The following is a 24,969-nucleotide window of genomic DNA, read 5'->3' as shown; positions in this document are numbered from 1 at the left end:
AAAATAACATGCCCTTTAATGCTCACAGCCTGAATATATAATCTGTTCGTAATACACACATTTAGACAGACATAGAGGGGGGTTTATGCATGCACAAGTTGTACAACATAAAAGTGCACTGTTTTGGTTTTATTTTGAAGGCAAGTTTATGACCTTGTAGTCGGTGTATGTTTTTGATTATTGTTTCCGTTAATTCATACTTCCAACTTGGATTGGTAAAACAGAGAAAAAGCTATTTAATAAAATAGTAGTCATGCGCGCTAAAATTAATTGATGAAATGCTGGGTGATGGGTGATGGGCGGTCCTTTAAAACGACATCTCCCGTGGTGCACCTCTCTGTTTATGTGTTACGTTGACTATGGGCGACACAAATGAATGCCCACATCACTACGAAAACATAAGTTGGAGGAAATTAACTTATGATTTAAAACGCGGGGTATGCCTTTAAATGTGGCTTAATGTCAGCGCGTTTTCCTTATATAATTTGGCACTTGTCTGTTTGTACATAAAAGAAAGCTTTGGTTTTCTTTTCAAATATTTCCCGCTGCCCGGCTGCTAACGGAGATTAGATAAACCTGTTGGCGTTGCAGTTTGTCATGTTGCTCCAACTGGAGCTTCATTTTTAAATACACTTTTTACAAGCCTTACGAAAATGGATGCAACCGACATTGGAAACAGAGAAGAAGGGAAACTCAAACATCGAAAACCAGCTTCTGGAAAGGGGTAATTATTAGCTATAGCTGAGCTAAACCGTTTATAAATCACTCATTAAAATTCAAATTAATTAATTAGTATTGTACAGCATTGCAACAAACGGTGTCAATTGTTTTGAGATTGAACTATAACAGCGAACTACCGAAAAAGTGTAATGTTTGATTTGATTTTGTTTTCATTAGGGGACTTACGAGTTTGACGTACAATGAGTGAGTTAGAGATTATGTAAGAGTTTGATATCAACCCAATTTAAACCTACCGGTAATACTTTAGTCAGATGTGTCGATCTGGTGGGGAAATGTGAGTACATTCTGGTTGTCAAGCCCCAAAGCTTCTGAGAGAATGTCCTATGGACATACGTGACAAAACTGAAACTTTTTGGCAAGGTACATCAGCTCTATGTTCACAGATACTAAAATTAAGCATACCAAGTAAAGAACACTGCCCTTGTTCTAAATCAAGAAAGAGGCGCTGTTGTATTCTGAGGCTGCTTTGCTCCATCAGGCACAGGCTGTCTTGAATCTGGTTTGGTACAGTAAAATCTCAAGACTAACAAGGTATTCTAGAGCCAAATGTGCTACATACAACTTCAGAAAGCTTCATCTCAATCACAGGTCATGGCTTTTCCAACAGGATAAGGTAAAGTATGGCTTAGAGCAAAAGATTAGACTTTTTTTTTAAGTGACCTTCTAGAGGCCTGTTCTAAATCCAAATGAACATCTGTGGAAGGAGCTGAACATAATCATTTATTCCATACATGCTTGTTGTTGTTTTTTTATTTTAATGACTCGATTTCTCTTAAAATCCAAATAATCAATGTATCTAAAAATGCCTACAACAACATATCAGGTTTTGAGAACCACTTTAGAACAGCTGTGATTTCTATTTTTTGTTTTCGTCTTTCCTGTTTTCTTTTTTAGTATGTGGTTTGTCTTTCCACAGTGTGTTGTTGAAGGTGGTTCGTACTGCTCAGCAGGCTAAGGTACGTTTCCTCCATGCAGCGTTTAACACCACAGGAGAATCCTTCCTGGCTGGTGATCACCATGGCAACATCTATGCCTTTGACATTGGTAGAAACCGGTGAGTCGATTCTTTATTTCCATAAGGAGCCCAACCTTATTGCATAACATTACACTTTTATGAAGCCGCCATGTCTGATACGTATTTGATAGATGTTTAAATGTGTGATGCATACTCTGACAACACATTTTCTCTTAGACTCTCCATTGAATTTGTTTTTGTCTGTCTTATCTTTGGACAGATTTCGTCTAGTGCAGAAGACGGGACAGGCCTGCACTGCTCTGGCATTAGGCTTGCATCGGAGCACAGAGTTCCTGGTGGCGCTTGTTGACAATACCATTAAGTGTTTTGACCAAGGCATGGCTTAGACCTACACACCATGTCTTATCATCTTTGTGTCCAGTTGTATTTTTAATGCAAGCTTCTTCTTTTTTTTTTTTCACATAAAGCAGCTTCATTTGTCAATCACTGATATGTCGCTCTCACTTATTTGAACCACCCTGCTAAAATACTTGTCTGCTTGTGTTTTTGTTTTGCACAGACACAAATCAACTGATTAGTTGGATGCGGGGCCATGAAGGGGCCGTTTCGTCCATCTCAATCCATAGCTCAGGCCGGTATGCCGTCACCACATCTTTAGACACCGCTCAGCTGTGGGACCTTGACACCTTCCAGAGGAAGAGAAAGCTCAACGTGCATCAGTCAGTTGGCGTACAGAAGGTAAAGTTCTACACAGAGGATCAACTAGTCACACACTACTTTAAAATCGGCGGTTGTACTGATTTAAAGTCTCTCTCACACTTTATAGGACAAGGAACCATATTTGGTCAGTTAAACTTAAATCAAAATTATGCCACTCGCCTCACTGTTATTCAATAGAACTACATGATTTGTCCCAGCCATTCAGCAATGGACGTTAATGAATATTAGTGTTGTTCCGATACAGTTTTTTTGGCTCCCGATACCGATTCTGATACCCAGCTTTGCAGTATCGGCCCATACCGATACCTAAGTTGTTGTTTTTTCTCAACATGAAAAAGCTGTCCTGCCATTGGTTTAGAGGATTCAAGGGCCAATAGGATATCATAGCTCGACATTCAGTGAACACGTCACACATCAGTGAATGTCGTGCATGAGCAAGACACAAGATGCTGCAGCCAAAGTCCTATATTAGCGTCAGAATTAATGGTATCGGCATGTTACTTGTTAGTACTCACCCATACCAATACCACTGTTTTAATGCAGTATTGGGGCCTCTGCCAATACCAGTGTCGGAACTAGTTTTGCTCGGGATACCGGTACCAGTACAGTACTTTGATGTTTTGGCGTCAAAAACGGCTCGGTATAATTTTTTCTTAGTACCGGTACTTAAAAAAATAAATACGAGACAACCCGCCAACTTTGTTTTAAAGGCAGGTACACATACACGCATGGCCGCCTGTCTACCGATATGTGGAAAATGCCTTAAGTAAGCGACGCGCCTCTTTCAGCGTGTGTGCTAGAGGGTGCAGGAAGATGGCTTCACGCACTGTAACCTTGCTGGACGTGCACTCCTCTTGAGAAGCATCAAGCGCTAATTAAGCATATTAAAGCTTATTAAGTGTAGAGCTTGCTGACAGTCCACTCCTCGTTGAGAAGTATGACACGCTAATTAAGGCTCCATAGGAGCTCGCAAGCAAAGTGGAAGCCACGAGACAGCATTGGCATTGCCTACGCATGTTTTCAAAAAGCACATGAAGAACACACGAGTGGTTTTCAATGATCAGTTTTAGAAACGTTTTCTAACGAGCAAATGTTTTTCACGGAGAAGCAGAAGAAAAAGCAGCAATCATTCCTGCAGTGGATTCAAGGTGCGTTCAATGAACACAGTAGGAAGTCACAGTTATGCATAGAAAAAGCTCAGAGGACTGACGGAGCAACAGACACAAGTTGTGACGCATTTTTGACACTTCCCTTAAAAATAAGTGGAGTGTGAATTATTTTGTTCCTAGTTTGATCACGCATTTGGCTAATTGGGAGCAGAGACATGCACGCACACTCAAGCAATGTTACATTGAGTCATTGGAGTGCCACTGTATTGCCAATATTTAAAACGGATGACATCAAATGCAGTCAAATACAGTACTTCAAGAATATGGTATGCAATATAAAAGCAAATGCAGTATAAACATAAATATATACAGTATTTACATAAATTAACATGGATACATCTCAATATTTTGAATTAATAATAAATACAAATAATTTGAAGTTCTTTTGTCAGTTTTAATTTTGACAATGTTTTAGAGTTTTGTCGAGGTACCGTTTCAGTACCGGTATCGAGGTATTTTATGCAGGTATAGTACTGAAGTCAAAATTTTGGTATCGTGACAACACTAATCGGAACAACTAATGAATATAGTAGCAACAAAAGTTGTTATAGAATGTAATGAACAAAAAAGTTAATATTTAATAGTATGAATACAATAATAGTAATTATTATATTCATAATACTACTGACAATTATTATATTTATAATAATAGTAATAATAACTTTTTGTTCATTATGTAACAACTTTTCTGTCCTTTGACTGTATTTTGACTGCACAGAATACAATCGTCTTGACTGGCTAAATAATAAAAAAGTCGTCAATTAATTTGATAATCAATTAGTTGTTGATTAATTGATTCAGTGGACAACAGCTTCAATAAAACTAGGCCAAACAAAGTTCCAACAAGCTGTGGACATCCAATAAGCAAAATAGTGAAGTGATGTGCCCATAGATTGTGTAAATCGTACATGGGGAATCCACAAAGTGGAGCGATATCTTCAATGGACAGTGTGGACGCCTAACCTCCAGCTAAATGTGTATGTGCCCCTCAAATGCATCTTTGTGTTTGGCAACACTAGGTTAGTTAGCCCATCAATAGGTGTTCAATAAAATGGTTTAATTACCTGCTGCTTTATTGTATTTTCTTCAGGTTCTCAAAAATAAAGCTCTCTTTTTGTGAAAAAAAAATCTAGTTCATAGGTTTGCTATTAATATACTGGTTAAAAGCCCTTGAGCAATGTTCACAAACAGGTAAGAGTTCATGAAATTACAAAAGCATTGAAAACAGAGAAGTTAATACGATTTCATTAAATAAATTAAAAATAATGGTAACACTGGTAACCTCTCTCTTTTCTCTCTCTCTCTTTCTCTCTCTTAAGAATAAAAATTGTGAATCATTAGGAAGTGGAATTGAATTGAGGAACCAGAATCTAAACCAGAAGCATCTAAACACAAAAGATGCCCAACCCTACCTGACAGTACATTTCGAATAAATACCGTGCTACGTACCCATTGGCAGTGCAAATTCTGGTATTTCATGTTATAGTCCAGAGTAAAACCAGTGTGAAAAAACAATGGATAGTTTGAGGGAGGTAGATAAAACTGCCGAACTAAAGTAAAAAAATTAATAAAAAGGCTGGAGTGTTTAGGGACTCTTCCCAAAAATATCTTTAAAATAGCCTTTTTATTCGACCATTTATGATTGAAACATCTTCTAATTAGTAGAGTAGCACCTTAGCTGTTCACAATGGGTACTCCTGCAAGCCTCTGGCCAATAGTTTTCAGACTGGATTCGTGTTTGAATTTCCCACCCTCTGTCTGCGGAGCAGATTTGAAGTCACGTGCGCATTGTGTATGTGAAGAAGGGTGTGTGCAGTTTCATTTTTCGTCAACAGTTGGCAATAGCGATTTGAAATTGAATTTCCTGTGTTCACAGGTACCTTTGGGGCAGGGGTGTCAAACATACGGCCCGCGGGCCGGACTGGGCCCCCAAAGGGGTTTAATCCAGCCCGCGAGACTATTTTGGAAAGTTCAAAAAAAATTGTAATGTCGGACCAATTAATCAGCCGGCCACAACCAAAACATATAAATTCGTAATTTTACAAGCAATCCTCAGATGAGCAATGCAACTTGTACACGGAATCGTCCTGGATGTCATTATTTCACACACAACCTGAAGTTACGGTTTGTTTAAAAAAAATAAAAAATCATAGACAGACATAAGCGTGTTAAATATGACACAAATTAAATTACTGGGAGCACAAATACATATGACAAGGATTAACACCGTTATAACTTCATTTACTGCCTCACACAATTCATTCTGGGAACAATATATATGCAAAACAGGTAGCTTTAACACATCTGGAACTCATATAGGCGAAGTGTTGCCGCGTTCCATTTGCATTAGTTATTTTTTGGAACAATATAATTACAGACAAGCTCCGTAATTTGGGCTTGGCCCACAAATAGTGAAATGCTGCGTATAATTGATGGCAATTGTTTTTAAGTTATATACTTTTATTTTTATTTTTTTACCGATCCGGCCCACTTGGTAATATATTTTCCTCCATCTTCATCCGGCCCCTGAGCTAATATGAGTTGGACACCCCTGCTTTAGGGTGTTACCAGCCACATTGGTTGGTGGTCAGAAAAGTTCGTTTAGAAACATGCTCATAATATGAAAGTTGCTACACTTTTGAGTATGAGCTTCACAGTTTGCAGAATAATATCTTTAATTCAAACATACACACAGTACTCAAGTCAACTTTGTTTGCACAATATAGCACCTTATCCTAAGTGTGCAACTCAAAGTGCTTTACAGTTTAAAAAATTTTTTTGCAATTGAATGATAAACCAATAAAACCTGACAACCAACAAAGCCACCACCCCCCCCAAAAAAAAACACACATTAAAAACTGCTTGTTAAAAACGTGGTTATAAACAAGACTGAGACACATGGTTAGCACAGGGAACCAGAGTGAGTATATATCACTACTCCTAAGCGAATGTCCAGGACTGTCCAGTGTCCACTTACCGCAGTAGGTGCCCCAAATTCATATAATTATCATCCCATTCTTGAGTTTCATAATCAGTATCATGGTGGTCCTTGTTTCAGGTTTTCTTCCTTCCTCTCAGCAACACCATCCTCAGCTGTTTCAGTGACAACTCCATCTTTGCTTGGGATTGTGACACATTAGTGTGCAAATACCAGCTTCAAGTTCCAGATCACGGACCCCGGCTTTTCTACAAGGTCTTTGCTGTGACGCAGTGAGTCTCTTAACTTCTCAGCCACACCAGTCAATGTCTGTACACCAGCACTCGAGCATGGTTTGCAAGGCCTCACCAAAACTCGACATACAGTACAGCGGATAAGGACGAGAAGGAAAAGAGACAGATGAGAGGCCCTGATATGTGGCGCAAAAGTGCACATATACTGTAGCATCCTATAATATTTGGAAAAGATTAGGATTACCATTCGGAAGGGTGGTCATATTTTGCCAAGAAGGACTCTAAACTGAGGGAATGCTATAATTAAAGCAAAAGAACAAAGGATTACTTTAGGGCTACTGCACATGTGGTGACCGGTGGCATAACGAGGGGCTATTTATTTATTTACTTATTTATTTTTACCAGTTATATGTGTTTTATACTGTTTATGAACACTATTCAGGCATGCTGCCATTGATATTCTGGACAATTTGGTCTTGTATAAAGTATCAGTGTAGAGTGTGGTCACGTTGCCAATTGCCCATCGCTGCTCTAATTGCAGAACTTGATGTATGTTTTTATGTTTGTTGATGTTCTGCTTGTCTTTTAATGCTGCTCCCCGTGCCTTTTAAATTGGCCCTTGGGGACAAATAAAATGGTTTGAATTGGATGAATTGAATTAGGAAAGGCGTGTCTTTGAAACAAAATTCTGTTATTGTTGAAAAACATTTTTAAAAAATGATTTATCATCACTGCCTATATCCACGTTGCTGCAAATGTCTGGTGTTTGACAGAGATAGTAAGATCCTGGCAGCGGGGGGCCGGTCCAACCTGCTGCACTTGTGGTGTTTGGGCACCAAAAAGCTGGTTAAGGTGATCCAACTGCCTGCTCAAGTTCGGACTGTCAGACAGCTGGAATTCCTTCTCGACAGCTTTGATGGCGGATCCAGTCAGGTATACTGTAATTGCTGTGTGCCATCCAATAGTTGAAGGGTAATGGACTATATGCCACAGAGGAGGCAGGACTTCTGACTCCGGATTTTCACCCATCAACTTTGTTTCCGTTTCCGATTTGCGACGTGTGGGCCGCGTCAGTACTTACGCCAGTACTTAGCCAGTACTTACGCTTCCGCCTTTGTGCCCCTCGGTTGCACGTTCCCATCGACGGGTGTGAGGCTGCGAGTGTGTAGCGTCTGTCTCAGTGTCCAAAGCATTTCAGACAGCCGAGACGCCCTCCCACTCGGTTGGGGGGGCACAGTGTTGGAACGCGGCCAGCAGTGGCCAGAAACGGCGCTGATGTGTAAAACCCGGAAGTCGGAAGTCGGTGGCATCTACCCCATTAGTTACAATTAACTAAGAATACGTGATTGAGCTTGCTTTTACTTTGCCGCATGAAATTCTAAAAGATTATTTCATTAGGTAATCATTTCATAATGTCATTTCTTTTGGTAAATGTTAAATATAGCAATAATATCGATCTTACTATATTCCACTACTCTATCGCATTTGGCATCGTGTCGTCCTTATAGGGATGCATCAGGACATGGAGCATGTAGTCACACTTTCTCTTCCTGCTCACGTTACAGACATTGGGAGTGTTGGGCCAAGATGGAATTATGCGTTTTATTAACATTCACACCTCCAAGCTGCTCTTCCATGTCGGATCCCACAACAATGCCATAAGCTCGGTGACCATCAGCCCTCCTGGTCGTCATGTGGTAGCCATCTTGGATGACGGCAGCATCAGCGTCTATAGCGTTCAGAGTCTCACAGAGGATTTAAATAAAGTAACACATCTGATCAACATCTGGCTTGAAATGAGCATGCTTTTTTGTAACCTACTGTTCTCCACAGGTTGGAGTAGTCTGCGAGACTGTAGCATGTCAGGCACCATCAAACCAAAAAGTCAAATCTGATACAGTACAAAGACCAGCCAGTCATACTGGCGGGCCAAAAAGGGTGAAGAGCCGTGCCTCCGCTGCTGGGTCAATAGTCGAGGATAAAGAGGTAGGAATGCAGTCAAGAACAATATTTTGTAAAAAAAACAACAACATTCAGACCTTTTAATCTGTTAAATCAGGCCAAGGGTGTCCAAATTTTTTCTTTTGCGGGCCACATACAGAAAATCAGAAGGATGGAAAGGCCACATAAAAATCAGGAAAGCAATCATATTTTGTGTATTTTCAAGTTAATTTGATAAATTGCTAGATAACAGCGACAAATTAAGGATTTCTCAAGATTTTAGGGTGGCCAATGGGCCTGCATCCCACAAGACTAGATCTATCGACTACCCCTGCGCTAAACACCCAGTCGAATCCCATCTCTACATTCAGAACCAAAACAAGAGCAAAACATAGTAACCTGACCATTTTTAAAAGCAGTGACTTGAGGATCAATACAAAGCGCAAAGTGGAAAAAGAAACAATTTTTTCTAAAGTGAATGATCTTACTCACCACAGTGTTTTGAAGAGAATTGTGTTTGGTCCTTAAAAAAAAAAATACAAATAATGTATCTGTGGTTTTGCGTATCTAGAAAAATGCTATAGTATATAAACCAATTTATTTGTAATAATAGCACCTATTTTTTCAACACCCTACCTTCTTTGAAAATCTCCAACTCCAAACTTTATTTATTTATTTATTTTTAACTGTGTCAAATGCCATTTTTAGTATATACCTAATGTACCACTGAATAAAGGATGGTGGGCTCAATTTCTCAAATTGAAAGTTTTAACCACTCAATCTATCACATCTATCATCTATCTCGATGGCATTGCGGTAAAATGGATTTGAACAATCTTACAATAATACTTACCTTAAACAAAATGGTCAGAAAACACTTTAGGAGACTTTTGTCGGTTGGAAATCATTTTGATTTATCCTTGTAGTCCAAGTGTTTCTTCTCCGGACACTCAGCTTCGTTGTTTGTTCACATTCGACATTCCCTGAATCCGTGAACGACACACAATGTGGGTTTCCGGGTCGGTGGCCGTGGTTCGGTGACGTCGTGAATGTTACACATACAATATGAGAAGTGAATTGAATCAACCTAAGCAACAAATGGGGAAAGTACTTTTCTACTGTTTACTTCCTCGGGATGTAATAGATCTGATATCTTAACTTTTATCAATGTTTGCATTATAATGATTTTGTTGTCATGGAGGTTTGTCTTTCTTTTTTAACAGAACCAACTGCCTAGTGGTCTGAATAAGACACGACTGGTGGGTCTCGTGAAAACATTTGGAGAATATCCTGCTAAATACAGGTGATACAATTCTCTCTTCATTTTGGAGCGTGTTGAATATCCTTCTCACCTTCAAAAGCTTTTGATCCTGCAAAAGAGATTCTGCAGAATCGCTACTTATAGTAATTCGGTAGCTCATTCTGCACATCTTTTTTAAAAAATTACCTAACCATTTTTAACATAAATGAATATAGACTTTGGATGCTTGTTTACACAATCCTGTTTCAGTCTACACAGATACCTTTCTTTCTTAGAGATTTTTTTTTTTAGTTTAATAAGGAAATTCATCATCTCAATACAAGATATGCAAATCAATTGCATCTCCCATTCTGCCGTACGGGTCTGTGTCAGTTTTCAATAAGATATAGGGGGGTCCAGATATGGAACAAATATTCGCTCAGTCAACGTCATTAAATAACTTCAAAATCAAACACAAAATGTTTTTACTAAGCAAAAGTAAAAAAATGTATTGGTATTGGTAAGTCATTTTCTTGAATGTTCTTAAGTGTACTAAGTGTATTTGTTAGAGCTGTCAAACAATTGCATTTTTTAATCAGATTAATCACATCGCTTAATTAAAAAGGCTTTTTTATCAAAAAATGTTTTGCCAAATTTGACGAGCACCTGTTACATAGTAAAAAAAAAATAAAAATACATTTAATGTTATCAGGACATCTTCAACATTTTTTATCCACTGCACACACTCATCCTCCTCTTTCTATAATCAGTTAATTACTTGCATAATTTAAATGGGGGGCGGGATGACCCCAATAGTTTGACATGAGCAAATATTCTGAATGCCATACATAAACATTTATTAAATGCTTTACTTTAATGCATGTAGTTCTGTTTATTGCTCAAACACAACCTGTGCTACCTTTAACGTAACCATCCACTGTCAGCTAAAGGATCATCTGCTCTTTAACTTTGGCAGCACTAATTAAAAAAAATATTGTTTCATATTTGTTTCTGTATATAATATGTATACTGAATCTGACAATTATGTACGAGGTGAGATGTTTTTATAAACCCGATATGGGTTTCCTGATCTCTCCTGCACAAAAATTCTTTCAATGTTACTTTTACCATCCAGAATATTGTGCAACCTTTTAGAACGTTTGTTTGGCGCTCCTTGCTGTGCTTGCCTGAGAACTACACGGCATATAACAGTCTGACTGATAAAGGCCCCCACTCGGCCTATCTCATCATCCATGAGAAGTATCCCATCAAAAGTGAAAAGCTCCTGAGAGGGCTGCAGAGGTACACGTCCTTCTACTTGACATTCTCAAATGAAACCTTCATCACTTTTTTGGTCCTAATCCTCTCGTTCCACTCCCAGAGTTTTGTCTGCACTTTCTCATTGGGCTTCCATCTTTGGAGAGGCGGAGTATCTGCCGCTCTTAACCTTTCCATTTGTCAAGCTGTTCCAGAACAATCCTCTGCTGTGTTTTGAGGTGGTGGCCTCTGTTTTAGGTACGTTTTGATCATTTTGATTATGACACGGAGCTATGTCACGCGCTAGCTGCAATTTTAGCGCATTTGAATGTGCTGTGTCGCAGTCAACTGGTGTCAACACTGGTTTGAGTACTTCCCCAACCCACCTTTAAACATCCTCAACATGGTAGAGAACATTCTGGCGCATCACGACAAAGAGCTGCTGCAACACCTGGTGGACTGTGGGATCACCTCCCAGGTAATGTGACACACAATGTGGAAGAGGGGGCGTGACCCTTGTTTGCTTTTTTTCTTCATGAATTTGTGTCTTTGTGTCAGCTCTACGTGTGGCCCCTCTTGGAGACTTTATTCTCGGAGGTTTTAACTCGTGACGAGTGGCTCCGCCTCTTTGACAACGTTTTCTCCAACCATCCGTCCTTCCTGCTGATGGCCTGCGTGGCCTACCTGATGCGCTGCCGGGAGCCCCTTTTGCTCTGCGCCCAGAAACAAGACTTTGAGGTGTCATCTCTCTCTTTCTGACGCTCGCTTGCAGCTTTGCAAAATGTGCAAATTATTTTTGATTTCTCCAATGAGCTGTCGAGCAACTTTTTAATTAAGACCACCTAAAGGTCCGTCTTTGCCCGTCTTCGACATGAGCAAAGGTCATCTTCCACAGGAAGTAAATAAAATGGAGTTAACTGCATTTTTTTTACGCTTTACACAGTCATTTAACGCCTTTACTTTAACCACCCTAGTTATTATTAACAATTAATAATGTTCATTAATGTCAAAGATTTCTCACTCACCCTTCTCAATAATTGGAAAACTGATAAATCAATATATCAATATGCAAGACGTTATTTCTATAAATCTCTGGAAGCGTTCATGTTTTCAAATGATCACTTATACAACATTTTTAGAACAAGCCTGCAGGATACTCATTTGGTCCTTTCTGGTGACCACTGACGTGGACTGACTCGGCTCCGTTGTGAGGGCAGAATGTAAATGTTCAACTTTGGCTGGAATTCAACGCCCGACTCCAGCATCAACTTTTGTATGTACAAGGGCCGACTCCACGTCAAACTTTTAAGGAGTCTATCAGGGTATTGGTACTCGCAATAACAGTATTGCCTGCCCTCTTTTGGTAGTTTTATGATAAGTAGAAATTGGAAAACTAGAAAATTGCCATTATTTTCAAGCACCGATCATTTTAAGGAAAAATGCTATAATTTGATCTATAGATCTTTCTTTTAAATTATCTTTCATTGTTTTTTGGGGGAAACTTAATGTATCAGTAGTACAAGTGGCTTCTGTACTTGGTATCAAGGTTATTATAGTTTTGGAATTTTCATTTTAGTTAGTTTTATTTTGTTTTGAGGTTGTTCGTTTTATTTATTTAGTTTTAATTAGTTTTCAGGGCAGCTCTGTTAGTTTTTATTACTTTTAGTTATAAAATGCTTAGTTTTAGTATTAGTTTTCTTTTCTTTTTTTAATGTTCTCTATTACTTGTGTGCAAGATTTAATAAATACCATGGTAAAATGAAAAAGTAACATATTTGTTAAATTAAGTTAAATGAAAAAGCATGCAAGGCGAGCCATTGGAGCCAAAAGTCAGACATGCAAAATGGTCTGCTAGGATCGAGTGACATCATCTGAAGGTGCTGCGAGATGACGTCACTTCTGTGCGACACACTTTCAAACGTCCTTATTACATTTAATATTGAAATAAATATACTTAAAATCACATTTAAAATGAACCCCAAAGGCTTATGTATTAAATTAATTTCCAAAGATGAAAACTAAGGACATTTTTGCTATACTTGAATGAATGAGAATTTTTATTCTGTTCATTGACAAATAAAAAATTCAACATGGTCAAAAACAAAAAACAACAACAAACAAACAACAAACAAATTCCATACATAAATATACAACTAGCACTACAAAACAGAAGAAAATAAGAAACAATCATTAATTCAATAATTGTACATTTTATATTGCACCAAATCAAAACAAGGCGCTCCACAGCAAGGTTTAACCTTGCTCGTACCCTCTGAGCAAGCACAACAGCAAGAGTGGTAAGGAAAAACTTCATTTTCAATTGTAGGAAGAAAACTCACGCCGACCGGGCTCAGAGGATGACCATCTGCCCTGGTCATTCTAACAGCAGTAAAACAATACAGAGTACAATGATGCGGTTTAGAACACAGATCATCCAATGGAAAAATGAAATCATGAACAATGGAAAAGAATACCAAACATTCAACACACATCAACAGATTGACACCTTTTACTGACACACAGTGACTTTTAATATTTGTATATTTTAGTTTTTCAAATAGTAGGGATCCTCTGAGATTATTTTCTTTGTCTCTGACTTTAAACAATGTCTGGATATTTGGTGGTAACTGTCCATTTTTTGCCTGAAACATAATTTGGAGTGTGTTAAGACTTACTATGTCATTAAATTTTAGTACATTTAACTGAATAAGAAGTGGATTAGTTGATTCTCTAAACGCTTTTTGACTAATAATTTGTATTGCTTTCTTTTGCAACAAGAAAATAGCATTTGTATTTGTTTGTTTGTTTCCCAAACCTCAATACAGTAAGTCATATATGGAACTACGAGTGAATAATATAATATTTTTAGGGAGTTTTGTAAAATTTTGTGCCTTGTATAAAAGATAAATAGATTTTGACATTTTCACTTTGACATAGTTTATATGAGATTTCCAAGATAATTTACAATTGATTATTACCCCTAGAAATTAAATTTTGGTCCCAGTATCAATTTCAACCGCAATTTTAATCTTTCTGCATTCATTTGATGCCCAATTTCTAAAAACGATGCATTTTGTTTAACCCAGGATGTAATGATAATTTGTTTGCATCAAACCATTTCTAAAAACAATTTGTAATTCATTCTCAACTATATCCAGGAGTTGTTTCAGGTGATCCCCACTACAAAAAAACATTGTGTCATCAGCAAATTAAACACCCTTCAACGAAGTGGTAACCAAATGTAAATCATTAATATACAAAATAAAAAGTAAAGGTCCAATAACTGATGCCTGTGGAACACCACGTTACATTAAAAATCTTTGAATTTGTTTTGTTAATATAAACAAACTGTTGCCGTTATTCTAAATAACTAGTTAGCCAATCATAGGCCAGTCCTCTAATACCATACCTATGCAACTTTAACAGGAGCAATTTATGATCAATAGTGTCAAAAGCCTTCTGCAGATCCACATTTTAGTTAGTTTTGTAAACTGTAAAATGTAACGTAGTTTCAGTTAGTTTACTTTCTTTAAATAGCATTTTTGTTTTTATTTTATTTCATTAACGAAAATGTTTTTTATTTTTTATTTTAGTTGACTAAAATAACCTTGGTGAGTATGTAAGAGTTGTAAGAGTTGAGCTGTGGTGAGGTGTTGGTTAAAAAAAAAAAAAGTGGTGCAGAGAAAAAAGAAAACCACCCTGGGGTTTTGTCATCCTTTATGTCTCACATCACGTCAGGCTGGTTTGTTTTTAGCTTTTGAGGCCTCTTTTCTTTTTCTTTTTTTTTTAGAAAACGTTAAGTGAAAATTTGACCAAATGTGGTTCCTGCGTGAAGTAAACCAAACCCGTTTTTGTTTTCCCACGATTCAGTATTTTTTCCACCATCGCAACAACTTGGACATGGAAGCCATGATCAAAGACGCCTACCGTCTGATGAGTAACACGCCGGCTGAGCTTCATCCGAGCAGGATGCTCTCCGACTTCATGCCGCTGACTAAAGGCCAGTACCCCGTGTTTAACCACTACCCAGAGTTCATTGTGGAATATCAGACTCGGGAGAGGGAAAGGATACGACTGCAAGAGATGGAGTACCTCCACCAGAGGTGATATTGCACTTTGCAAAGATCTTGTTTATATAGTAAAGATGTGAACGTGTGCACACTGGCTCTCATTAGGCAGGAGATCATGTCGCAGCATACAGATTTGGTGCAGCGCCAAGCTGACGAGGACACCTACTACGTGCAACAGGTGGACCTTCAGACAGCCATCAGGTTGTGAAGAAGAAAATTAATTCTAACTTTTTGACTTGACAGGAGCTGCTGCAGAAGGCTGAAGATCAGCGCAGGAATATGTTGGCACAAGAGGAAGAGAAACTTGCACAGCAAAGGAAAAAGTAAACACTCGCAAATGCACGTCATTCCACTTCCAGTTTGAAAAATGGTGACATTTTCACGGTCCTCTCACAGTTTGGCAGCCATGAGGAGGGAGCTGAAGCTGAAGGAATTACAGCTGCTAGATGCAAATAAAAGTCGTCTTCTCAAACACCAGCAGGGCATCAAAGTCTCGCAAATCCACAGACTGGACCAGGAAATCGTAAGGAAGGTGAGATGGATGTTCCCAGGACGACAATTAACAATGACGCTCAACTCCTCGTGTTGTATTTGCTGTTTCAGAAAATAATTCATATTACTTTTACCATAAGATTACTCTTCATCGACCCAAATTCCCAATGGCCACCAAAAATGATTCTTAATTGTCATGTTTTGGCTGAAAATGAGACTAGAAAGTGGCAACAGACTTATGAAGACAATTTTATTCTAAAGGTTTCTTGCAACTTGTAGGTATAATATAAGCTTTATAAGCAACAATACATTTACAAAAAATAGATTCATGTAGAAAGGATATGAATCATGGAACTTTGACAAAGTGTAAATAAAAATGTGTACATTTACAATTACGTCAAAACTGAACATTATCTATTCAAACGAGCTGGCTCTCTCTAGTCGAATTTGAAAGAATCACTGATCAAGCGAAGTTCAGTTGTGTTTCACTTATAAGTTCAATACATTTGCATTGAATCTTAAAGAACTTTTTGTTTAATTGAACATTGATTTAAGTAAAAAAAAATATATTTTTTATTCAAATTTTCAACAATCAATCAATCATTCAAGTATTTTTTTCTTCCCGTGTTTCAAATTCAGTGTTCACTGCATAATTTTTTAAAATAAATTAATTAAAGACACAAATATTAAATATACTGTTTAAGAATAAAACCCCTGTTCCTTTTTGATCAACATGCTGTTCTCGTGGTACTTGGGGAGATAAAAAGAACCAACTCTTGATTTATTCGTGAAACAAGTTTTTTTTTTTTTGGTCAGTAGATGGCAGCATTGGCTGTTTTGGATGAGCTCACAATGTATCAAAAACAATTCAGTATGAATGCTTGTGAAGATGGCGGATCTCTGGAAATTATGAGCAGCTTGGGATTGATCAAAGTGTTTGTCACGTTGACTGTATGACTAAGAGGCATGTCACAAAAGAGAGAAAATAATGATGGCAATGATTTTAATTTTTAAGTAAAAGCATACATGCCATACACGCATGCGCACACACGTGACATTCTACTAAATACTACTAACGTGCAAATATCTTTTTAACAAAATGAAGAGAGTGTCATCTTTTATTTGGCGCTGTAATTTCTTTCAGTTGGTAGTTTCTGTGATTACATACAGGTAGTCATACAACACAATATTCTGTGAGGCTTGGAAGACCAGTCTGAATTGAATGAATGGCACTCAATAGGTTTGAATGAAAGGGTTGAAAATCACTTTGTATTACCGCTCGCTCATTAGAATGTGCCAGTGCACCTAATGTCGCGGCTAGTAAGTAAATGTTAACCCATGTTGGTGGAGTTCATCAACTTTGGCCGATAAGAAGTGTAACTGTTTGGCTGCAGATGGATCTCCGTGAGCAGGAAACAGCTGCAGCCGTTCAGGATCTGGACCTCAGGCAGATGGAGCTGGAGGTGCGGCGGAGGCAGCTTGAACAGGTGACACTTTACTTTCTTCTTCTCCTTCTTTTAATTGATCCATTTTACAATCACTGTTGGTTTTAAATGGCAGTCATTTCATGAGCCTCTTGTTTTTTGTCAGGAACTGTGCAAGGAGCAGCTTCGCATAGAACGACAGGTTGCAGACATGTGGATGAAAAGCCCAGAAAGAGAGAAAACAAACAATCAAATGCAGGTGAGGTCAGAAAAAACAACATTGTTTTGTGGGGAGGGCCGAAGTGCGGAAATCCTTTATTTTTGGTGTTATATTATTGAAAAATAGTATTAACCCCAGGGGGTGGAAACACCGTCTTCGCCCTACAACCCCCCTCCAATTTTAATGCACCACACAACTGTGTGTGGGGGGGTGCATTGGTTGGGGCAGACCGCAGTATAGAGCAGTGCTGCGGTCCCCTGTCTGTGTGCCCCCCACCCCCCCTTTTTTTTTTTTTATGCACCACATACGCTCACTGACATGCCTGGGAGGCGGGTGGATCGGAGCAGGGGGATATAATTTCCCTCTGCTCCGGTTCACCTGCTCCCAATTTTAATGCACTACACGCATACACTTGTATATACATTGGGTGGGGTCACATTCAAGGTTTAGGGGTAGAGTTCGCCAGTCTGCGAGCTGGCGAACTCAGTAACAGGGTTAACTCTCACTAAGAACGCTGGAGTGACGACCGGGGCCTTTCCCCGCTGGGCCTGGGGTACGGGGGTGCCGCCCGTCCTCCGGTGCCCCCATCTCCCCTTCTGCCCCCGGTGTTCCGTCCCTCCACGCGGTGGGGCATGGGGTGGGCGCGGATGCCCTCTCCGCTCCGCTGCCCGGCCCCTCTTGGGTGCGGGGGATCCCCGGGATCTGGGGGTCGGGGGCTGCCCGTTGGTGGGGGTGGCGTCGGGGGGAGGGGTTGCTTGTTTGGGGGAGGGGGGGTTGCTGGGGGTGGGAGGGTGTCTGGGGGCGGCTGGGGCTGGATTGGGGTGGATGGCGGGGGTGGATGGGGGGAGCGGGGGCTGTGGGCCGGTGGGGTTCCTGGCGGGCCTGCAGTGCCCCGTCCTGCTGCGTTGGGGGCGCGGGCTGCGTTGGGGTGGGGGGCGGTCCTGCTCCTGGGTTTGCTCTCCGGCCGGTGGCCCCTGCGGGGCCCGGGGGTCGTCCTTTGGCGCTGCCGCGGCCTGGGGGGCCCTGAGGTGTTGCGCTTGCTCTGTCCTGGCGGGGGTCGACGGCTTCCCTCTTTGGTGGAGATTTTCATGCACGCCAGATCCACCACACCAGCATCTATCGAAACTCAGACACAATCTTCCTCAGGTCATTGAATCGGTGGAGGCTGGTGTCTGTGGATCTCACTCCGCTTCGTCTGTCCTTTCTTCCTTTCCTCAGTCTCTCCTTTGGTCTCTTGAGGTCTCCTTGATTTGTTGAAATTTAGATGTCTCTGGGGTTGGTGAAGGACTCTGGTTGGTGGCCTGGTGGGTGGTGTCTGGTCGGTGCTGAATTTCACTTTCCTTTCTTTTCTTTAGTCCTTTCTCGGGTTTCCGGACGGCCTCACAACTCTGGCTGGAAGTGTTCGATTTAGGCGAACGGTATGGGATTTTTTTTTTTTTATATAGGTTTTAGGTGAACTAATGAATACACACACACGCACGCACACACACACACACACATATTCACCCACATACAAAAAAAAAATAAAATACAAAAAAAATATATATATATAAAAAAAAAAGGAGAGCAATGATGATGACATGTCAAATCGGTAAAATTACCGAATGAACAAACTGAGCTCTCCAGAAAAAAAAAAGCAAAAAGCAAAAAAAAAAAGCTTTTATCTTCCATTATAGTAGAGTGTGCGGACTCTCACACTCTAGTTTCTTTGGTGAGGGGAGGGCGGAGTGATGGAGAGTGACGTCTTGCGCGTCCCCGCGAAGTATCGGACATGTGGCGTGCACTTAAGATCGTGCACATACTCGCACGCGCACCATGAACGAGCCTGACACAGATGCTGCAGTTACGGTTTGGGCCAGAGGGGGCAGTAATAAAGTGACAAACTGCACAAAGATCCTTTAACACATTTTTATCACCTTGTTTCTGTTTTTTTATATATATATAGATATATATGTAAAGTGTAAATGTATCGTAAACTGGTTCATATTTATGACTTGATATTCAGCAGCCCACTGCATTATTATGGAAGCAATTTGCTGCCACACCAGAAGAAAAGTAATGCTGAATAAATTTCAAATGATAATGTGATAAATTTGACATTTTAATGTTATATATTGTATCATGTTATAACGTAATTGTTTTCACTTCTGCCATTTGACTAAACAAAACGAAGAATTTAGTTTATTGGAGCATCCGTGATTTGATTTTTTTCCACCAAAATCAGATCCTTGTCCAGGAGCAGCAAGTACTTTTGTAGTTTTTGCCATGGGTTGTAGCTACATAACTATAATATTTAGTTGTCAAAAAAATTATATTCATTTTAAAGGAAGATACATACAGTACCTACATAGGGCTTCAACAGTATTCTGAACTGTAAGGAATGGCTTTTTGTTTTTCCAAGTGTGAGAAGTCAAACTTAATTTGAAATGTATCATCCATGTGTCTATTTTCCTAGTGTGGCGGCAATATGATTCCATGCTTGATCACTGTTGTTTAACTCAAATTTTGATTAGGGCTGGCTCTGGCCGTGGCCTACAATATGTTGTTAACAATGTGATGTTTCTCAACAAGAAAGTAAATCAAAGCCACATCCCAGCGCCGCTTTGGCTCAAGCGTCCACTGTGGCTCAAGCGTCCACTGTGGCTCAAGCGTCCACTGTGGCTCAAGCGTCCACTGTGGCTCAAGCGTCCACTGTGGCTCAAGCGTCCACTGTGGCGTGGGTTCACGTTCATGTTCTCCCGGCACAGGAGTTGGGGGACTTCCCGGCCGCAGAGCACCAGCCGGCCTCCGACGACATCTGGCAACAGGACGCCGCGACCGAGCGCCACCAGAATGTTGACGGCGAGCTGGAGAAGATAAGGCGAACACTGGCAGAAGGCGACCTGCCAAAGAAGCGCCAGAGTGATGTGACGGGAAAGGCGGTAAGAACAACAAAAACTGAAGCGGCCATGAACAGAAAGAGCTGGCATTGCTTCATTTCTCGAAAAATGGGTGACGTGTGTGGCTTGCAGTGGGATGAAGTGATGAGTCAGAGAGAGGAGCGACAGCAGTCTAAGCCTGCAGCAGACACAAGTAACTATATGCATGCAGTCACACACACATTATCAGGATGTTTGTCATGCCTGACGACCAGAAGACGAGCTTCAACAACAGTTTTGACGTCCGTATTTAAAAAAAAAAATTAGGACCGGGTTTCAACAGCAATCATGTCAGGACGGCCACGCCGAAGCAGGCGGCAAGCGACATCATGGTGTGCCTCAACAGCTGCTCATCCGCAGAGAGCACCGCCACCAACTGTGAGTCCACACAGTCATGGCCGCTTTACAGAGTAGCAAAACCATTTTATAATTTGAATTTCCACTTGCCAGTTTCACTGGACAGAGGCCGGGCCCATTTGGACAGCCAAGAGAGGCAATTGATGCAGGAAATTAAATGCTTGCGAGAAAAGCTTGTGGCCAAAACCAAAGAGGACAACGCCGCCTCTTACTGACCTCCAGCAAAAAACTCAACTCTCCACTTGTCCTATTCAAACTCCAACTTGTAGTTGTTCTTTGTCGTTTAATTTTCATGTGCATGTTTTCATGTTGAATAATTCATGTACTGGTAATCTTAACATTGAATCATGTTGATTGAATGCATTTTTAAAGGCTGTTTTACATAGTTTTGTTTTATTTACACATATTTCATGTTAACTGTACAAACTTTCATACATGACTACTTTCAATAAAGAAAGCCAGCTTTTAATATTGAGATCTTGAAAAAAAAAATTGTTTACCTCATTTGCTCCCAATATTGCCATAGTCCCAAAAACGTGTTTATATGGTTTTTAAGGTTTTTTTTTATCCCAGAGCATACAGAATGCATTGATGACCGGAAGACGTAGCTTAAAGCAAGGGTAGTTGTTACAAAAAACAGCCAGCAGGTGACAGCAGAGTATAAGAGATCAACCAGGGCCATGTTGCAAAAGGCTAGTAGCTTTTTGCCAGTGTTTTCAACATGTTTGTGACTAATGATGAAACTTTGCGATATTCTAATACTAATTGCTGCAAAATGGAAGCCGATATAAATATACTTTTTTTTAATGAAAGAAGATACTCTAATCTTTCTTTTGGTAAGTTCTATGTTTTAAAAGCAATTAAACAATATTATTTGGGCCTTGCAAAATCAGTAAAAAAAAATCCAGTAAAACAGTCAGGAGCGAAGGAGGTTGCTTCAGTAAAAATGGCTGGGAGTGAATGAGTTATTTGCAAATTACTCTCTATTTGAAAGATTACTATATGGCTGAACATATTTTTTTTTTTGCTAATTAATGTCATACAAATATTTGTAAAAGAACAAAAAACAAGTCATACCATATTTAAATAATAATAATAATAAATCTTAGTAGCATTTAAATACAGATAGCATGTTCACGTTTTTTTAAATCCTAAAAAATATATATTTCAGGAGAATGACTTCATCTGGTGACTCTTAATCTGAAGGCACACATGACATTCAGGCAACGGCCTGTTAAATGACAATACAAACTCAGTCGACTAATTTTTGTCGTCCACCACACTTTGTGGTTGACATGACAAAAGCATCACGACTTGGTGTCGCTGGGCTTGTGACGTCCATCGACCTCCAGAACCCCACTCAGCAGGATCTTCTTCCACCAGCGCTCCTTGAAGCTTTGCACGTAAACATTGGACAGACTCTTGCCATCCTGGTAGTCCTCCCTCATCCCCTCTGGGTTCAAGTCCTCTGAAACTACCTGCCAATTAGAAAAAAAAAGGGCACGTGCTAACAAACCAAAGGTCTGCCACACCTGAAAACTTCTCACTGCCCTATTACAAGTTAGTGTTACTCACCTCAGTGATGGTGAGAATCGTTGTTTGGTCAGGATTAAGACGCGCTAGCGCTTCGTCTGCTGTTTGGATGACATTTTGGTTGTGTCGCAGCACAAACGACGACTGCTGCTGCTGTAGGATTCTCAGCAGGAGCCTGAAAGCAGATTGTCGCTGAAAACAGCCGCCGATGAGCAGCAGGCAAGCGTGCGCGTCGTTTACCTCGTCCGGATCAAGCACATGCAGGCCTTCAGCCACAGTCGCTCCTCGGAGAGTTCCTCATCTTGCTCTTCAGCTTCTTTGCCTAGTACAAGATTTCAGGGATAAGTGTCAGTTTTATTGACAATGAAGACCTTTTTGTAAAAAGTTAAGACTCAAAAGCATCTTGAAATTCGACTTCAGGAGATCTTGGGTTTATGACAGTCACCCACCTTTTTTTAATCACATTGTAACCGTATTTGAACACACACAAAATTGCAATCTTAAATAGTGAGATGTAGAGGCAGAGAAGGTTCCCAACTAAACTCCAGTAGTGGTTGTCATTGCCACAGCAGATAATATACGCCTGCGAGTGTTGCTTGTATTCAACGTTTGTATGTGTTGCTGCCCAGAGTGTTGAAATAGTAGTTGTTTGAATGTTTATATTACTGTGGCATCAATGCTAATTTCCGTTAGCCTAGCCTGTCACTCTTTTTATTTATTATTATTTTTACAATGGGTTTGTTAGTTTGTACTGATTTTTATTTTTTCCCCTAAAATGCTTTGTTTTGGTTATCATTAGTTTATGTATTGTTTTTTGTTTTAATAGGAGTGTTTATCAAGGGTAAACTTGACTCATTTAGCCATTTTCAGCAATAAAAAGTTAATATTTTGTCCAGAATTAATTTGATAACTTCATTATTTTTCAAAAAATAACAAAAACTGATCATTTAATGAAACTAAGTACATTCTAAATTTATAAAACTTGAGTGTCAATTCATTTCATTCATTGCCTTTTCTTTTAGAGAGATACTTGACTCATTTTCCGCAGTAAGAAGATAATATTTTGTCTATCGTTAATTTGATAACTTAATTATTTTTCATGCACAATTAATACCTTTAAAAACACATTTTCTACTTGCTGTCGAATGAAAATGACATCACAGATGCTCAGAATTCAGGTAACGACTAATCATGGCTCACCTGTTTCTGGGTTTGGTCATGTGACGTTAGCAAACTGAGCCATGATTGGTCGCTACCTGAGCACACAAGTGATGTCATTTTCAGTCGAAAGCAAGTGTCAAAATGTGTTTTGAAAGGTAATAATTGCACATGATATATAATTAAGTTATTAAATTAATTATAGACAAAATATTATCTTCTTACTGCAGAAAATGACTAAATAAACTAATTACAACGACCTTTGTTAGTGTAGGTAAATGATAAGACTATTTTGTCAGCACCATAGGACCAGAACGCCGTCGTAAACCACCCGAGGACGCCGTCAAGAATAAAGAGAATGTTACTCAAGGTTGTGGCGTTCTCCAGTAGCTGCAGACACATCTTCCCCAGGTTGTACCAATTCCAGGGGTTGAAAGGCAGCAGGCTACACAGCTCCTGCAGAGACAACATCCTGGGTCCAACAACTCCAAAATGTTGGTAGACAGTGACCTATGGGGCAAAGTAAATGGCGTGACCTTTAACGCAGCGTGTTGAACCGGGAGCACACATTTACCTTGAGCAGAAGCAGGCTGGTCAGGTGACATGTGTTGGAGGCTTCTTTACTCTGAACAAAAAGACACACATTTAAATCCAAATTGTCGTGAGACAGTGAAAAGTCTCCCATGTGCAAAAAAAAAAAAGCGTGCGTTATTCCAAAGGCGTACCAACAGATCCAGTAAGCCCACTGCCTTCTCTCTCTGGCCCAGCCTGGTGCAACATCGAGCCATTCCCTCCAAAATATCTCTCTTGATTGACAGGTTGTTGTCGGAGATCCACTCCAGGCAACTGCTGTAAGCATCCAGGGCTGCCTATCACACGCACATACGTTTGATATTACAAATGATGAGGAACATTTTGATATAGATGACAAGAGACTGAGCTAGAATTACATCACTGCTGGAAGTCTGGTTACACCCATTATTAGTGTTTATGTGGAAAAAGTTCAGATTGTTATTAGATTTAATGAATAAATACCTGGTAGTTTCCCTGCCTGGTAGCCAGGTCACCTCTAAACTTAAAAACTTTCTGCTTCTCCAAAGAATCTTCTGTGTCTAGAGCAGTACTCTCACAAAACCACTACAAGAGGACAACACAGGAAAATCTGAATGCAACCTGTCCTTTTACCATAAATAGCACAATTAACAAACAGCGCGTGCAGACAAGGTTCGGTTAAGGTATTTATAGTCAATATTTCTAGAATATGAAACTGGAAGTGAAGTGACTTTGAAGTCAATCTTATTTCAAACACAGCAGGTCTTCAGTTCATTTATTATTCTAGTCCCAAGCTGGTCCAGCCAGCGGATGAGTACACAAGCTCCCATCGCTCACCTCCGGCTCGCAGCATTTTGCGTTATAAGAAGGTACACACACGGAGTTTCGGTCTTTCGCTTCTGAAAATACAGAGTCGTCAAAATTGCTTCCAAATAGTTCCATCGCGAGCCACTGAATTACGGGATGTGTACATACAGAATCCTCGTAGATTCCGCTTTTCAATTACGTCCGCACGGACACAAAACTCAAT

At 39.8% G+C, this 24,969-nt stretch overlaps 2 protein-coding genes across 3 annotated transcripts; one reads left to right on the top strand and one right to left on the bottom strand.

Annotated features, from left to right (window-relative positions):
- The first annotated feature begins 198 nt into the window (after positions 1-198).
- tbc1d31 (TBC1 domain family, member 31) lies at positions 199-21,165 on the top strand. The gene is made up of 23 exons (XM_077575783.1): positions 199-724; positions 1,658-1,795; positions 1,977-2,092; positions 2,277-2,455; positions 6,665-6,816; positions 7,551-7,710; positions 8,343-8,543; positions 8,611-8,763; positions 9,942-10,021; positions 11,114-11,260; positions 11,340-11,473; positions 11,560-11,693; positions 11,774-11,953; positions 15,086-15,318; positions 15,391-15,463; positions 15,529-15,608; positions 15,682-15,817; positions 17,172-17,264; positions 17,368-17,460; positions 20,169-20,342; positions 20,433-20,493; positions 20,607-20,717; positions 20,790-21,165. Exons 1-23 carry the CDS (start codon positions 654-656, stop codon positions 20,909-20,911), a joined length of 3,021 nt encoding a protein of 1,006 aa, XP_077431909.1. The 5' UTR covers positions 199-653; the 3' UTR covers positions 20,912-21,165.
- On the bottom strand, positions 21,060-24,969 carry c9h8orf76 (chromosome 9 C8orf76 homolog). 2 transcript variants are annotated; one of them, XM_077575785.1, is made up of 8 exons: positions 24,777-24,969; positions 24,423-24,524; positions 24,113-24,256; positions 23,962-24,012; positions 23,753-23,843; positions 22,470-22,551; positions 22,272-22,404; positions 21,060-22,174 (listed from the first exon to the last, which is right to left on the bottom strand). In XM_077575785.1, the coding sequence occupies exons 1-8, from the start codon at positions 24,879-24,881 to the stop codon at positions 22,004-22,006; spliced, it is 879 nt and encodes a 292-aa protein (XP_077431911.1). In that variant the 5' UTR covers positions 24,882-24,969; the 3' UTR covers positions 21,060-22,003. The 2 variants fall into 2 exon arrangements, with proteins under 2 accessions (XP_077431911.1, XP_077431910.1); XM_077575784.1 differs by having other exon boundaries at positions 23,753-23,897; positions 24,777-24,967.

The sequence above is a fragment of the Vanacampus margaritifer genome, chromosome 9, assembly GCF_051991255.1.
Source record: "Vanacampus margaritifer isolate UIUO_Vmar chromosome 9, RoL_Vmar_1.0, whole genome shotgun sequence".
NCBI lineage: Eukaryota > Metazoa > Chordata > Actinopteri > Syngnathiformes > Syngnathidae > Vanacampus > Vanacampus margaritifer.
Note: the sequence above shows the minus strand (reverse complement) of the source record. Positions and strands in the feature narration are given on the sequence as shown.